The sequence below is a fragment of the Paramisgurnus dabryanus genome, chromosome 1, assembly GCF_030506205.2.
Source record: "Paramisgurnus dabryanus chromosome 1, PD_genome_1.1, whole genome shotgun sequence".
Taxonomy (NCBI): Eukaryota; Metazoa; Chordata; class Actinopteri; order Cypriniformes; family Cobitidae; genus Paramisgurnus; species Paramisgurnus dabryanus.
In genome coordinates, this window is record NC_133337.1 from 63,308,071 (window position 1) to 63,325,233 (window position 17,163).

General features: G+C 36.4%; 1 protein-coding gene across 4 annotated transcripts in view; it reads right to left on the bottom strand.

The window, feature by feature from the left end:
- exoc6 (exocyst complex component 6) overlaps window positions 1–13,149 on the bottom strand; it is a 60,085-nt gene extending 46,936 nt beyond the window's left edge. For all 4 annotated transcript variants that reach the window (XM_065253652.1, XM_065253651.1, XM_065253650.1 and 1 more), the window contains exon 1: window positions 13,002–13,149. In XM_065253652.1, coding sequence (XP_065109724.1) covers window positions 13,002–13,099 — 98 coding nt within the window. In that variant the 5' untranslated portion in view covers window positions 13,100–13,149. The remainder of the gene's footprint in view (window positions 1–13,001) is intronic.
- Window positions 13,150–17,163: the final 4,014 nt, after the last annotated feature.

A 17,163-nucleotide genomic window follows, 5' to 3' on the forward strand; every position in this document is an offset into this window, starting at 1 on the left:
CTGGATTACGGATCCAGACGCACTACCTCCGCTTACATATCTGTTATTATTACCTTGTTTTTGGATTGAGTGCATACACTTTGCAGGACTTTAAGAGCTATAAATCCCTTCAAGCTCATAGTAAGATGACATTCTTCTTTCAGAGTTTTACGACGGTTGGCAAACCAGCTAAAAGATATATGCCATTTACTTACAATGTATTAATACCTAAGTATCTTAATGATTCTATAAAAAAAATATCCGTTGTATTCTGTGCAATGAATCAACACATGTTCATAAGATGGCACTTCTGTTCTTGGCCAAGTTATTAAAACAAACAAAATGCTAAATATTTAGCTAGCATTATATCATTCACAAGCAGTGGGTTTGAGCAATTGCATTTAATAAAATATATTTGTTATAATCGTCAAAATTGTCTAAAGATTTATTTTTATAAATCATGTGGTGAGGTTGATCAGAAATGAATAAATAACGTTACATAATTTACATTTACAAGTAAGTTTGACAGTGTTAGCATTAAAACAAGACAATTTAAGTGGTTCTGCTTTTATTAATCACAAATTACTGAATGACTGAAAATGCAGTAAACACACTCTCGCTGATGCAGGGATTTTATTTTGAAAAGTAAAGTTTTTCTCCTGATTGCGGCAGGTAAACCACGCGATCCGGCGTCTTTTCGTCAGCTCCTCCACCGGCTTCCCCCAAATAAAAGCTGAAAAAACGTATTCCGTTGTTCAGTTTCCTCCCTGAACGATCGTGTGACCTGCTGTGGCAGTTCTTGATCGAGCAGTACTGACCAAACATATCGAAGTTTATTAAAATCTTAACAGAAAATACAAAAACAACCTCCAACACACTAACTCAAATACAGCGGGATAGGAGGCGATCCTGCAAATATGGCGGATTACTCATAATGCCACACGGCGTGACGTCAACTCCACATTCCCTATTGACTAAATGTATTATAAAATGAATGCAGTCTATTATGTATCAAAATATCATATAACCAAAATTTCTTCAAAAGGTTAACAAAGATTTTGTAACCTTGGTATTTTTAGTAAAACAATATAAAAATGTTAATCTGTCTGACAAAACAAAGAGTGGTCGGTGGCTCAACGGAGTCAGCAACGAGCGGTCCCAAAGTTCCCCTTACGAAAATTAACCATGGTTTTATTGTGGTAAAAGTAACCATGGTTTTCGGTGTATTGATTACTATCAGCAAAACCATGGTTTTAGTACACTAGCATGGTTTAACTATGATTTTTGAAAACCGTGGCTGTCAAAACCATGTTTTTTTTTAATGTAGTAAAACCATGGTTAATTTTCGTAAAGGTCAGGTGCAGCATGAGTTGTTTCTCGTCATTAATCGTCGTGGGGAAACAGGATAAAAGCTGCAAATGCGATATTTCTGGAGAGGGTGAGAAAAATGTATGTGGACTGATGCTAGAACCCTGAAGAAAGAATATTTATTTATTGAAGGAGAATGCAAGAAGCGCGTGTTTTTTGTTCTCAGTTAAAACACATTAGAAGCCAGTCATCCCCGTCCTTTCATTAAAATAAAATGTTATTAGCATGAATTAAAGTAATGTGCCCACATTTACTTGATACTTCACTAGCTCATATCACATCTGATTAACACAGAATGAGCTCTTTTTTTATTAAAATGCTTTAAAATGGCATCTTTCTTTACTAGCAAGTTAATGCAAGTTTATGCAAGTTAATAAACAGTGCTTAAGCTTATTTTTTAATTGCTGAAATATAACAGAGGTATTATATAGTTTAATGTATAAAAAATTTTCTGCGTAATCATTTTAGCTTTTCTTGTGCTCCCCCTTGTGGCCGTTTAAGCGCAGTGAAGCGTGGTCGACTGTGAGTGATGTCGCTTCCAAATACAAACACGCCCTATAATATAACCCCACCCCCAACACTGTGATTGACAAGTTTAAGTAAAGGCATTGGAAACGCAAATGCAAAGAGAATTGCGATTTCATTTGAGTTTTGGCAAGATCTGTACGCGACCCTAGAGGAAGTGAAATAGCAAATTATGAATTGCAATTGAGATTGAAATATGGAAGGGTCATAACTCAAAAGACATAGGAAACTCAATTGCAAATGGACTTTGATTTTACATTTGAAATTTGGCATATATTGTACGTTCGCGTAAACGGAAATGCAAACAGTTTGCATTTGCGTTTGAATTAAGTCACAGTTTTTACACCCACAAGTTTGAAACGCAATTGCAAATACCATTTGCAATTCCTTTTTAATATTGTCCGCAAAAACGTTCCATAGTTTACATGCACCCTAAACATTGCAATCTGATTGAAATGTTTGTTTACATGTACATTCTATATAATCCCACTGAACGTCTGCACAAGTGCACAGCCAGGGTTGCCAGATTCGCTTATCAAAACCATCCCAATGGACATTCAAAACTAGCCCAAAAGCAGCCCAATGACTATACAAAAAAATCCTTTCATCTTTAACCCGCAAAAAAATACTAATGGAAACATTTTACAGTTCCCCAAATCTAAACTTGAAAAAAGCAGAGGACTTGGCAACGCCACACTGCGAATAGCATCTCTTGTCGAGTTCACGCTTTATCTCTGGATAAAAGTCACAGCTGAGTTGGAGAAAGATGTTTTTGAAAAGTTTTACACTTTTAAGACACCTTATTATAACTGAAAGCACATTTTTTACTTGAGTGCAATAAATGTTGTTGTTGAAAAAAATAAGAATCGTGTGAGAAAATTGTGATCGCATTTCCCATAGAGAAAAATTGTAATTCACATTTTAGCAAGAATCATGCAGCACTATCATGGAGGAGACTTCTGCATAACAAACATGTCTCTCAGAAAATGATGTACAAATATACTTTTTTCGTAATGTTATTTCTGTGTAATCGTGATGGAGAAAGGCACTTAATGCTTTCCACATCTCCTGTGTCAGATAACAGTTGGCCGGTTCTCCTCACGCTGACTTATCAATCTAACAGCACATTTATCAGCATCTCTGTTATCTACCACTGACCTAACTGTCTGATTATAAGAGTGAGAGCTGCCTGGTTGACCAGCAGATGGATCTTTCCTTTAACTCCAGATGGTCAGTCATGAAGACCGCTGAGAAGAAGCTGAGATTATTTACGGAGGCTGATATTGAGATTTACACGTCTTCAATTATAAAATATCATATTGAAAAGTCACCTAAATTTGTTGACTCCATTTGAGTAGGTCAACCAAATGTGTTTAGGTAATACTATGGAAAAATATATACCTCAGTCAGTACACTAAAACAATGATGGGTTATTTTCAACCTAGCGTTGAGTCAAAAAGAGATAAGCCCAGTCCCTAGGCTTGTAATTTAACATAGGTTGTTTCATCAACCCAAAATACTGGGTTGTTTTAACCATAGATTTGAAAAAAATATGGACATAGTGTCCGTGATGTCACCAGTAAGTTTGTGAGGAGCCCAAAGTAGCCGGAGCCTTCAGCTGTCACTCAAGCGGTCATAATGATGTAAAACTTTAGCGCTAAATATAATTTAAACGGATGAGTTACAAAAAATTCACCCCCTTAAAGTTCTCATGAAGGGCATAATTAACTACATAGACCAAAAACACTTTTTGTACCAGGCTCTAAATGTATTTATTTTGTTGTAAAGTTGGGAATTTTAACATGGGGTCTATGGGAATTCAAAAAATGGCAGTTTAAGTCACGTGTTGGATTCACGACAGAGACCTGAAGGATGCCCCCTGGTTTTAACCCATTGTTGCTCAAATATAAACATTTTCTGGGTTAATTTAACTCAAATGATGGGATTGTCCCTTTTTGACCCAGCATTTTTAGAGTGCACATGTCCAATAAACAAGTTATGTCTAAAAAGTTTCTAAACCAGAAACATGAGGCTAAAATTACTTCACTGTTATGATAGATGCACCATTAGTTCTACAAGCACGCCCTCTTGTGGACAACAGTGAATAAGACACCAACAAAATCCCATTAAAGAGATAGTTCACCCAAAAATGAAAATGTTGTCATCATTTACTCACCCTCATGCTGTTACAAACCGGCTTGAATTTCTTTGTTTTGCTGAACACAAAAGGAAGATATTTGTAACCAAGCAAGAAACAGAAGCACCATTGACTTCCCATATTAGAAAAAAATGCCATTTGTGCTCACAAACGGTTTGGTTAATACATCAGTGTTTCCCATACATAGGCTCTACTTGGGCGCTGCGCCCAGGTAAATTGCGACCCGCCCAGAAAAAAAAATCACTTTACGAATTTCCGTATTTTCTGAACTCGACTGGATGACCCGTGTTTTGTTGATAGTGAGAGAAAGAGAGAGAGAGAGAGAGAGAGAGAGAGAGAGAGAGAGAGAGAGACAGAGAGAGAGAGAGAGAGAGACAGAGAGAGAGATGGCGCTTTTCCATTGCATAGTACCCCACGGTTTAGTTTAGTTTGGGTCGGGTCAGCTTACTTTTGGGAGCTTTTCCATTGGGTGCAGTACGTAGTACCCGATACTTTTTTTCGTACCACCTCGGTTGGGGTTCCAAGCGACCCGAGCTGATACCAAACGTGACGCAAAAACACTGTAGATCACTGATTGGTCTGAGAGAAGCGTCATCGCTATAATGTAAATATTAGCTTTAGCTTACTGCTAGCTTGCGCTGTGTCAAGCAAACATGTTGTTATCTGTGTTCTGCTATAAGTTTCCAAACACCCTTTTAGCGATGATAAACATCCACAGGTTGAGAATCCGGGAGACCATAACAGTTTTTTCCAGACTTGCAGTTTGTGGCGGCACATTCGCGATGAGCACGTCCGCATTATTATGCTTAAATGCAACTTGAATGAGGCTCAACGGAGCGCCGTCGACTGACGCCACGGGTCGGGTGTTTGAACAGAAACTGTCATGTGAGACAGAGGTAGTTATAAAAGCGATGTGCAAACATCTATGTGGTGGCCAATTTTAATTTTGTGGCAGACTGAGAAATAAATGAATGTATGGGAATGTACAACAACGCTCTCACGTGTATGATGTCACAGCAGTAGGCAGCGTAAATATAACGACACGCCTATAATCCCTCCCACTCCGAAGTGATACTAAACTCGATGGAAAAGCTAACCACACCAAAGTGAGGTGAGCTGACCCGACCCAAACTAAACTAAACCGTGGGGTACTATGCAATGGAAAAGCGCCAAGAGAGAGAGAGTTGGGGGTCGGGTGACCGTGAAGATGATGTACGCGTCATAAACTCATCATCCATTGCGGCAAACTGGATCAACTGCTGCACATACGGAGCAGCCAGGGAACTACACTGCGACCAAAATGGTCGCATATGCTTATAGCATCCAAGTTGGCTTCATTTTGCGTGCAAGCACGTTGTGTCTCTCCCGTTGAGTGTCCGTTCACGTGCTCTCTGTTTCTCAATGAATTTGGGTGCGACGCGAAGCAACCTCAGTGTCACATTGTATCCTTTCATGTTTCTGAACTTGAGCAGAGTTTTACCATTAGAGGTCTTTTTTCACTGAGGACGCGGGACCCGTACGGTTCCGGGTTTATATTTTAAATGGTCAGTCGGGTCCGGGTCGGTCCTAGTTCATTACTTCGGGTCCCAAGTCTGATTAATATTGTGTGTAAAACCCGAGTCCATCGGAGAACGGCCGCGAGCGCTACCGTGCTAAAGCTCGAGTGTTTCAGACCACGCGCCGCTTCATTTTCTTTATCCCATTTTTTTATAATCTTACTATTAATAGACAATATCTTTACTAAAATCTAAACAGTTTGCACAGAGATTGTAGCAAAAAGCAGTGCTAATTCTGAACGAGCAAAGCTCAAGCTGACTCAGGATATAAAAAACGCAAAGTCTGTCATCGGGACAGCAAGTAGACTTTTAAATCTGAAATAATTAGTGGATTAAGCTTTTTTTAATTGGCAAAAGAGAAATAGAAAGCAGAAGCAGTAAAAGTGCCTATATAGAAGTTATTAACATTATAACATCAGTCACATTTATAATCTATAGACCTGCACTGTCTATTAATATACTGTACATAGTATTGTATATAATTGAGTTTGATAAAAGGGGTTATCAAATTACTTCATATATCAGTGCAAAAACATCAAGTGTTTTCGTGGTGCTTTGACAAACAGTGTCAGCTTTGTTTATGGCAAAGAAAGTTTGGGGTGGTTAGATTGATGAAATATAATGTGAAATTAATATTAAATGTTTAATAAATCAAAGTATTGTGTTGTGTCACACATTATTAGTTCTTTGTCACATGTATAGTAGACCATTTTTTGTCGGTGGATAATGATTGCCCTTTTCACCAGCTACCACCACAAGTAAATTTCAGATCTATGGGAAACACTGTACATTCCTCAAAATATCATTCAGCAGAACAAATAAATTAATAAAGGTTTGTAAAAGCATGAGGGTGAGTAAATGATGACATCATTTTCATTTTTGGGTGAACTATCCCTTTAAATGGTTTTGCTCCAGGACCCACAAATTTTGCTCAGTGTTTTCTCACATTAAATGATCTGCAAAAGCTTCACCCTTTTATTGACATTTAAGTCTAATTTGATGTGTATAAACTAAATCAATATATTCTAATAGCAAAGCTATTGAACTGCATACTGCTAGTAAACTGCAAACAGGCTCTTTCTCCCCATGCCAAAAAAAGGTTCAAATTAAATCCGGGTCGCCAATAGCAACACCGCCTCTAGACTGTCTAGACTGTGAATGACAACTTTTAAAATGACAGACACAGACGTACAACTCACACTTCATTTTTAAGGGGTTGTATGCAGTTCAGAAATGGTCACTAATAAATGGTCTGTCTGCAAGTGTTTCTACACATTTCTGTGTCCCTTCAGTGTGTATAAAATTGTACTGCCAATAACATACAGTACATAAATAACAGCACACTTTTTAATAAACAGCACAATCGGAGGCTTCACTCAGGCATTAGAAACAAACAGTGAGATAGAAGATAAGATTTATAATCCATCACTAAAGGACAGCACAGCAGTATATTCTGCTGGATCAAGATACATAAAAATATCCCGGAAGATATCATAATTTTCTTCTGAACTCAGATAAAATCAGATGTTAAAATGTTTCAATGATTCGGTTTAAACTGACTAAAACTGTTTTAGTTTTTCATAAGACCCCTGGCATCTCTTTCCTGCTACCCTGATGGAAACTGCTGAGGGCGAATTTTTACTAAAAACACACAACACTTCCGCGTGTCCACTTCCTCTACCTTTCACAAGGTCATATTACAGCCCATAATGGGATATCCTCCTTTGTGCAACACACACACACACACACACACACACACACACACACACAAAGAACGAGCATGTTCACGACAGGTTTCCTCTTTCCTGTTATTCAATTCAACCCACTGAAGAGCTGTGAGTTCCGGCCAAACGGCAGGAGATACAGAAGGAAACAGAAACACACACGAGAAAAAGTCAAGTATCTCATCTTACGACACAAAACACACAGATCATTTAACATCTGACAAACAAACATCTTTTGTTGATTGCCAAAGCAAAACTGCATCCTATTTTAACAAGAGCTCGAATGATGTTGTGTGTGTGTCCACACCTATTCACCAAAAAAATGTAGGTCTTGGTTACCTGCTGGACCCTAATTGAACAGATTTTTTTATGATTTGCAATATTCAAAATATGTATAAACAAAATAAAATCTATTGGCAACTCTTCGCACCATATGCAAATATATGATGATGTTAAAACAGGGAAGGGAAGTGCAGTGTAGTTCAGTTTAGATTCCATGTATGTGGCCTGAACAATCTGGTGCATTTCTGTCTTCATTTGTGTATCAACTAGTAGAGCATTGTGTTGGCAGCAAAGACATTATGAGACAAGGAAAACACAAACTGAAAACATTTACCTTGAATAGAGTGTTATAATAAAGTGGGTGCCAAATGTGAGTCAATTCAATTCAATTGGGACGTAAAATTGCTTTGGATTGTAATGAAGATTAAAAACTCTCATAATAAAAAATCGTTTTTTACAATTTTTTGTTTTTGTTTGTTCATTTTTACATATTTATGAAAAGTTACTTGATTGGTGGACAAAAAAACAAGCAAGGGCAACACTGTCATGACCGCAACCTTCTTAAAACTGATGCCATTTATCTATGCGCATCATTAAGTCCAGGCACTCTAAAATGTCAGAGCCACGCGTACTACAAGTTCAGGTGCTAGAAGGAGTTCATGCCGCACGCATTCAGGTACGAATAAAAGTCCAAGACGTTAAGTCCATAATCATTATATATATTCTTTATTATCATGAAAATAACTGAAAAGGTTTGAAGAACAGCAATATAAATATATCCCTAAGCAATTTCCTGGAGCTCCGTGTCATAGCTGCGTGTGTATAGTTACTCATCTGCAGTGCACATTGAGTTCCTGCACAACAGCGCCCCCTGGCTTTTGGATGTAGCGGCATTTCACCGCTACCCCATTTCATAGAGAAGCATGGCAAGCATTAACAGCCAATCGATCGGAGCATCCCTAATGATAGGCTCAGATGCAACAAAACATCACCTCAGTCAAAAATAAGGTAATGATAATAACCGGCACATATTATTAAAGGTGCCATGAAAATAAAATGAAAAACTCTAATTTGTTTTGAAATATTGTGCTATTTTTTTTACAAATTACATATCTGTGAACTTCATTATTTTTAAACAATTCATGTGCCCTGCAGCCCTCATATTCTTTAATCAAAAACACAAATCTCCTCCCCTCCGCAAAAGATCTCTCTTAACTTCTGGTCATATGGTATGCTGGTGAGCGGGGTCTAGGAGAAGATTGCTGCGAATAAAAAAATCTGCTACGTCTGACATTTTATTTCACGGTAACGGAATATATGGTCATACCACCCAGCCCTATTGGCAAACATCCCAACTATCATCATGAAGGCTAGCCTATCGGCCATATAACAACATGGGTTTCCATCGAAACATAAAGCACTTTTTTATTTACAGCAAAAGAAGAACAAACAAATGCAAATTAGGTCTGATCAAACACACCTGAGCAAGCTAATCAAGGTCTTCATGATCACTGGAAAATCACAGGTGGGTAAGTTTGATTAGGGTTGGACCTAAACTCTGTAGTGCTCCGGCCCTCCAAGGTAAGATTTGGGGAACCCTGTACTACGTATCAATAATATTGTCTATAGACCGTTTCAGCAGTAACAACATAAACAAGCGGCTGTCGCGGTCCGCACGTAACTTCCGGTAAACTCCGCTAAGAATAAATAACAACAAAGTTCTTTAAACATAGTTTATTTATATAACAAGCAAAAAAACAACACATAGATTACCTAGGAAACCAAAACATTTGTTATTTTCGACGAGGCATTCATTCAAGAGATCAGTTTAGTAACTAGTCAGACCATTAAAAAAACGAAACCGGAAGTAAGGTTCGGATCCAGACGTGTATCACGTGCGTCCGATGAAACCGTCTATACCAGCCCAACCCTAGTGTGTGCACTATTCTGATGACAAAATTTGCGTCACGTGCACTGTAAACGGCATAAAAATCAAACGATACTTCTAGCTTTGGATGGTTTTACATCTGAGCTCTTCATAATTTTTTAACATTTTTCTTAGACATCAATATGTGTCACAACTGTGGTCAGATGAAGTTTACATTTAAATCTAATTTAAATTGTGATTCAGCTGGAAAATCTGCTTTCACCTTACAAAGGGACTGCGCAAGTAGATAAAGCTCATTTTGCTGAGACCTGCAATTATTACCACAAAGTAAACTACACAGTGAACATGCTTGATAACAAGACTGATATGTTTGGAATGAGAAACAAAGCAGTGATATGTGCCAAAACAGTATTTGTAGCCTCAGGTCATGATGTATGAGGAGAGGTTTGCATGTTTTGGGGACTTTGAAGAGAGCTCTCCACAGGGATTTATATACACCCAGCTGGGTTTGTATATCTTCAATGAATCTTTTAATATTAAGGTTAGGTTACATGGTTTAAATGCAATGAAAGCATGATAACAGCGCTAACCAGGCCAGAAGAATTATTTGAATAACTAGAAATGCAGCAACACGAGACTCGTATCATATAAACATATCACTTACAAACACATTCACAAAGGTTTATTTACTCATGCTTATTAGCTGTTGGTTACACCTTAAAGGATTACTCCACTTTCATAAAAAAACATGATAATTTACTCACCCCCATGTCATCCAAGATTTTTATGTCTTTTCTTGTTTAGTCGAGAATAAATTAAGTTTTTTGAGAAAAATTATTTTTAAGGATTTTTCTCAGTTTAATAGACTTCATTGGACTTTATTGGATGGTTTCAATACAGCTTCAAAGGGCTCTAAACGATCCCAACCGCCAAGAAAAAATTTACTTTTAACTCTTTCACCGCCATTGACGAGATATCTCGTCAATTAAGAGAAAATGCTTCCCCGCCAATGACATGATTTTCCGTCTTTCCGCAATACCACTATTATCCACCAGGTGGCGCCCTTCCGCAACTTTTTAAACCCGGAAGTATTGCCCTATGGCAAGCGGCTGCATGTCTGTGTCTGTTTTAAAGATCGCTCTGAATGGGATCTCTATGAAAACTCCGTCACAAAAATGGAATTATCTCTGCTTTTTGCTCAAAATGTGGTGTTTTTGCAGAAACCTACCCATATTCAAAAGTTGATTACAAAAGAACCACTAAAGGTAGGATGAAACGTTTTTTTTTTTTTGAAAGCAAAGGGGCCGGTTCTTTCATTTGGTATATTGTATGTTTATATATTTAAAGAAGAACATTTTCTGGAAGGCATTAAACTTTGGTGAAAAAACGCTGGCGCTGGCTGGCAACTTTTTTTAAAACGCTGGCGGTGAAAGAGTTAAACCACAACTTCTCATCTTGCATTAGCCGTGTGATACGTCTGTGCGATCTTACGTATTACATAATCACATTGAAAGGTCGCACATAACTTATGCAAAACTACTGCTCCAGTGTTTACAAGTGTGGAAAAAGAGGACCGTTCAGACGTTGTCATCGTCGCTGCCCGATGAAACTTGACCAAAATTGAGTTTAAATGGACATACGTGCATATTTTACAGTAACGGTGGTCGATACGCATTCTTCCGATTATTTATTAGAATGGCCAAGTCGGGTTTCATATTGACAGATGAATACGCTCAGTTTATTAAATAGCCTACGTCTTAGTTGATTAAATACGCTTAGTTTATTTAATATTAATTATAAATTTATTAAATGTCTCTTGCAAACTATGAAGGGACAATGAATCAATACACTGACATGGTAATGCTAGACAGATACTTTGTTTGCACAGTCCTACTGTAATTTTGTCACTCCTAGAAGTACGTCTGGCGTCAGGGGGGAAACGTTTACCTCGATGAAGGAAAGTCAGTGTCTCACCAGGCTATGTTTATTCGGCTATCAAGTGCTGAGCTTCGATGAAACTTCACGAGAACGGCGAAATGCTTCCACAGGGCAGGAGATACGCGGCGTGATTGACAGCTTTGACACCAAATGGATATACGTGAAAATCAGATGACATGATTTCACAACTTTTCATTGGCCATTTTAGATATGTGAAGTATACTGTATACGGAAATGAACCTGGACATTCAATCCGTAGAAAAATCTCAAAATCGGCAAAATGGACATACGTGGTTTTCATCGGACAGCGACGATATGTAACGCATGACCTTTCCATTTGATTATGTTATACATAAGGTCACGCTGGCCCATCACAAGTTGTGGTTTAAAAGTGCATTTTTTTTCTTGCTGAAAATGATGATGCTTTTTCTAGATTCGCTAGACCCTTATGCCTTCTTTGGGATAATTTAGATCATTCAAACTGTAAACTGTTGAGGTCCACTGAAGTCCACTATATGGAAAAAATCCTGGAATTTAAAAACTTAATTTCTTCTTGACTGAACAAAGAAAGACATAAACATTTTGGATGTGAATTATCAGGATTTTTATCTTTTATGAAAGTGGAGTAATCCTTTAAATGAAATTTAAACATTTCCTTATTTTCTTATCTGTCTTATCTTTATAATCTTTTGAACTACATCTAGGTTCTAAATGACACATGACATTTTTAAAGCATTATGACGTGCTGAACTCATTGTTTATAATTGTATTTGATCAATTTTTACAAACAAAAAATAGGAAGTAAAATGCAGCTTTACAGAAACTATGGTTTAGATAAGGATTTTATGAAATATAAAGCCAATGATCTCATGATGACAATAACAGAGAGCGTGATGCTTTCATCTAGTGAACTCATCAATCTCAGCAGAACATTAACTAGCAACTCAACCCAAACTAGCTCATTTGCTAACGCCACACCCACATGTTTTTCGTCAGCGTTCATCTTCCCACACCTGAAATGTATTTGCACAAGGAAATAGACTGAACACAGGACTATTTAAAGGGTTTTCTGTCAGACAAGCAGACGCTGTTTTGTCCATCTTTCCACCTGCAGCATCACAGTAACACAAAACTGAAACATCAAGCGGCCTCTGACGCTTTAACTTAGATGTTTACATATTAAACTACTAAATCTCAAACTCTAGTCAAACAAATGAAGGGTGAATTATTGACAAAAATGTAAATGTAATATGCAGATCACGTGATATCTCTGGTAATGAATGACATGAAAACAGATCAAGCAGATAACTTATTAGCTTGTCATTCACTGCCCATGTTAATTCATGACAGAAGATAAACGGCTCGCGTAAATAATGTATATTTAAAAAAAATCACAAAACAATACACGTTAGACCGGAGACGAACCGATCAGCAGATGATTTTATAAAGGTGTCAGTAATGACAAGCAGTCCTATGAACTGCATCTTTAGCAAACAAAGGCCCGTTTCACATCCATCAAACCTGAGAAAACGTCATGTCACCGACAAAACGTTTAACAGAAGGAGCTCATGCACATCTCTCACCGTAACGTCGGGCCCACGCAGGCCGTGTCCGTGCTCTCGATCTCCTGCAATATTCGCTCATGTTCAGTGACGGTCTCTAGGCTCTCACCCTCCGCCATGTTTGCGCTATCGTCACACTGTTCATCTGTGACAATGCCGATAGAGATGCAGTAACGCGACTCCGCCGATAGAGGGCACTATCGTGCGGCTCAGTAACCCGACTCGTCGACAGAGGGCGCTGCATATCAGCCTATTGAAACCCCAGATATCAGCACTTGATAGATGCTCTCTACATTAAGCCTGTATTCTTTTAAAAGCATTACATATTCTTAAGTAATACCATGAATTCACCAAATACATTTTAGTTTTGGATACAAAATGTAGCACTCTGGTCCTTTTTTTTGTTGCATATTGATAAAATGTTTTACATCATGGTTAAATCCCTTAAATACGGTGTAGCCCATACAGCAAAAAAAAAAAAACTCTTCTATAAAAATATTTTTAAATATATTATGCTCAATTAAATATATTTTTGAATTTAGAAATATATTTAGTTTTAACCTTAATATATCAACATTTATTTCAAAATGTATTTCAAGAACAAGCAAATACATTTCTCATTTTACATCCCATATGGCAAAAATGTATTTTTTGCCCAAATATATTTTAAATATATGCTACATACAAGTTAATTTTATAAAGTATATTTTTAAAGTTGAAAATATATTTAATTTGAACCTTCTTAAATCTGTTATGTTTACAGGTTCGTAACATAAAAAAGTTTTTCTTCCTATGTGACGTGAATATATTTCCTTGGATTCAAATACATGGAGGGCTAAGTATATTTTTTAATGTGTCAAAATGTATTTACTTTTGAAATATATATTAAAATATACAATAAGTGGCCAAAAAATTATTTTATGTGTGTATTGATTATTATTTAAAGCCATGGTTTTACTACACTAACCATGTGGGTTGTCAAATCCATAGTTATTTTGTGGTTACCATATTTTTTTTGTTTTACCTGTAGTAAAACCATGGTTAATTTTCATAAGGGATTATGGTTCATGTAACAACAACACCATGGTTAATTTGTGGTAACTGTATTAACTATAATTTGGATTTATTTGTATTAAACTTTGGTAATTTCTGTAAGTGCAGTTAAAGTGATAGTTACCCCCAAAATGACAATTGTGCCATTTTCTGACTCTCATGTTGTTACAAACCTATATAAATGTATTTTTAGTTTAATTTGTAACCAAACCAATCATGCGCTCTATTCAGGAAAAAGAAAACTATGGAAGTGAATGGGGCTCGTGAACGGTTTGGTTACAAACATTCCTCAAAATATCTTCCTCAGGGTTCATCAAAACAAAGAAATTCATACAGGTTTTTGTGACAACATGAGAGTGAATAAATAATGACACAATTTGCATTTTTTGGTGAACTATCCTTCAAACAGTAAGTACATGAAGAACAGGACTGTAAAATAAAGTGCTACCAAATATATTTTTAATCTTTAAATTGTGACTGCACATTGTTTTAACTTAAGTTAAAACATTATATTGCATTATAACGTTGCAAAACTAGAAAACTCGGTTTTTAACATTTTTGTCAAAACATGTTTATTATTATGTTATTATGTTATTATTTTGTTTTATGGTACTTAGCTTATTTTTTAAGTTAAATTTTTTTAAGTTATGAAGGTTTAAATCAAAACAAACCAACTGCAGTTGAATTGATATTAATTGGAATGCACAGCCCAAAAACGAGATTTCTGAAAAATTAATTTCGTTTTGCAACAAAACTCTTCATATAATAAAAGAATCAATGCATTTGTACATAAATGTTTCAAGTGTTAAGCCTATATGGTAAAGGTATTTTATAATATGATAAAGTATTATATAGCAAAAAAAAATAATATTATTTAGTGTGAAACAAGCACATACTAATAAAATAACCTTTACAAATAATAATCCCTCTACCTTAAAGACGTTTCTAGGGGCAGGTCTACAGATTCCAGTTCTGCAAAAACATTGCCATAGACCTTATCTTCTCTGTTGTCTTCATCTTGAGATTTGGGAGTCCTCATAGTTCTGCCGCTGTAGATAGACATCTTTCTCTGTTAATCTCTGTGAAGTTTGTTAATACAGGACATACACAAACATTGGGCTCAGCAGAAAACTGCAGGCAAAGGAAATGAAAAACCTTGTGATCTCCAGTACTTTGAATCCAACAAAACAGGTGAAAGTGCTGTCCTGTTAAACATTTTCCAGCAGCATCTGTATTTTATAACCACACTGTTTTTTCAAGTCAATTCAACCTACTATTTTAAGTTTTGGCTTAAAAAAGTTGACATAACTTATACATTTGTTAAGTTAAAATAGTTTAACTTAATTTTTTAAGTTAATGTAACATAAAAATTTGTGTTGATTTGACAAAAATGCTGCGAATTTACAGTGCTGATCTGAATATTGAAGTGAGCAGAAGTTGGACATATGGACATTTGGTGATGCATTGCAAAATCTGTTTAATTATTTTGTGAGATTTTTTTGTGACCAACTGAATTCAAAGTAAAATAAAGGAAAGAAAAGAGAGAGATAAAGCCAAACAACTTATGATTACAGGAATAGTCTACCCTTTTGCCATATTAAACTATGTTATTACCTTAACTTAGACGAATTAATACATATCTATCGTTTTTCAATGTGTGCACTGTACAGCACATTGTGAATGTGTTAGCATTTAGCATAGCCCCATTTATTCCTATGGTACCAAACAGGGAAGCCACCAAACACTTCCGTGTTTTCCCTATTTAAAGACTGTTACATGAGGAGTTATACCAGTAAGTATGGTGCCACAAAATAAAACTTTTTTTGGTACCATAGGAATGAATGGGGCTAGGCTAAATGCTAACACTTTCACCCGCTCTATAGTGCACGCATTGAAAAAAAGATAGGTATGTATTAATTTGTCTAGGTTAAGGTAATAACATAGTTTAATATGGCAAAAGGGTAGACTATTCCTTTAATGTACAGCGTAAAAAGTAACGGACCCAAAATAGATCCTTATGGAACACCAGTAAATATACTTAGAGGGGCTTACTTATAATTCTGTATACTAACATACGATGACAAATAAGATTCAATTTTGTGGAGAAAAGTTAAAACCTAATCATTTAGATATAAGAATGATATGATTTCCCATGTCAAAGGCCTTCCTGAGGTCAAGAAACACAGCCCCGACAACCCCTCCTGAATCTAATAGAGACTTGACTTTTTCAGTTAAGTAGCAGTTTGCCATCTCAGTTGAAAAGTTTGCTCTAAAACCAAACTGCATAGGTACGATACGAATTACTTCCAAGCACCAGGGAACATCCCCTGGGAAACTGAAAGATTGATAATTTTTGCGATAGGACTCGTTTTAAGCATTCCCACATCCATACCAAACCTGTCCTTTGCTTTAGATTGTTTAAGAGATTCAATTGTTCTTCTAACGTCTGATTCAGAGACTGCCCTTAAAATAAGGACTTGTTCCATTATATTACCTGGATAAACTTCTCTATACTTGGGAAACATTGCGCAATACCGCGTCAACAAAGTGATATTTAATTCCTTTAGCTCGATTGTTAGTCAGCTTCCCATTTACCATCACCTATCTTTCATTTTGTCTCCTTTTAGTTGAACTGATTCCACCTCTTGCTTCTTTAATTCTGCTTAAAAATAAGTCAGCCTTTGCTTTTTTCGGTTGTTAAGAGTATTGCACAAACCTTGATCAGATAATTTAATGTTGTGTTTGTTTAACAGATGACTCGATTACATAAGAATCATTTTGAAATTGACTTCACACATAATATCACACTGACTGTTCTGTGTAAACTAACATCATTTCCTCACATAACACAAACAGGATAAGGTTGTGACATGACTTGCAAGAAAAAAAACTTGTAACTGAGAGATAAATGCTCTGTAACATGTTCACACTTGCTTGTCTTTGTAAAATCAGGCTTATAAAAAGAGAAAAGTGACTCCTGTTTTTATGTCTTACTGTATGTTTGCAACCAAATACATTGATTCGACTCATTTTTTGCAAACATAGGATCTAAAAATGCCATTATGGGTTTTGAATTTGTAGAGATAGAAATGGTAGCCCATTGTTCCCATTGGCACAGACATATGGCTTT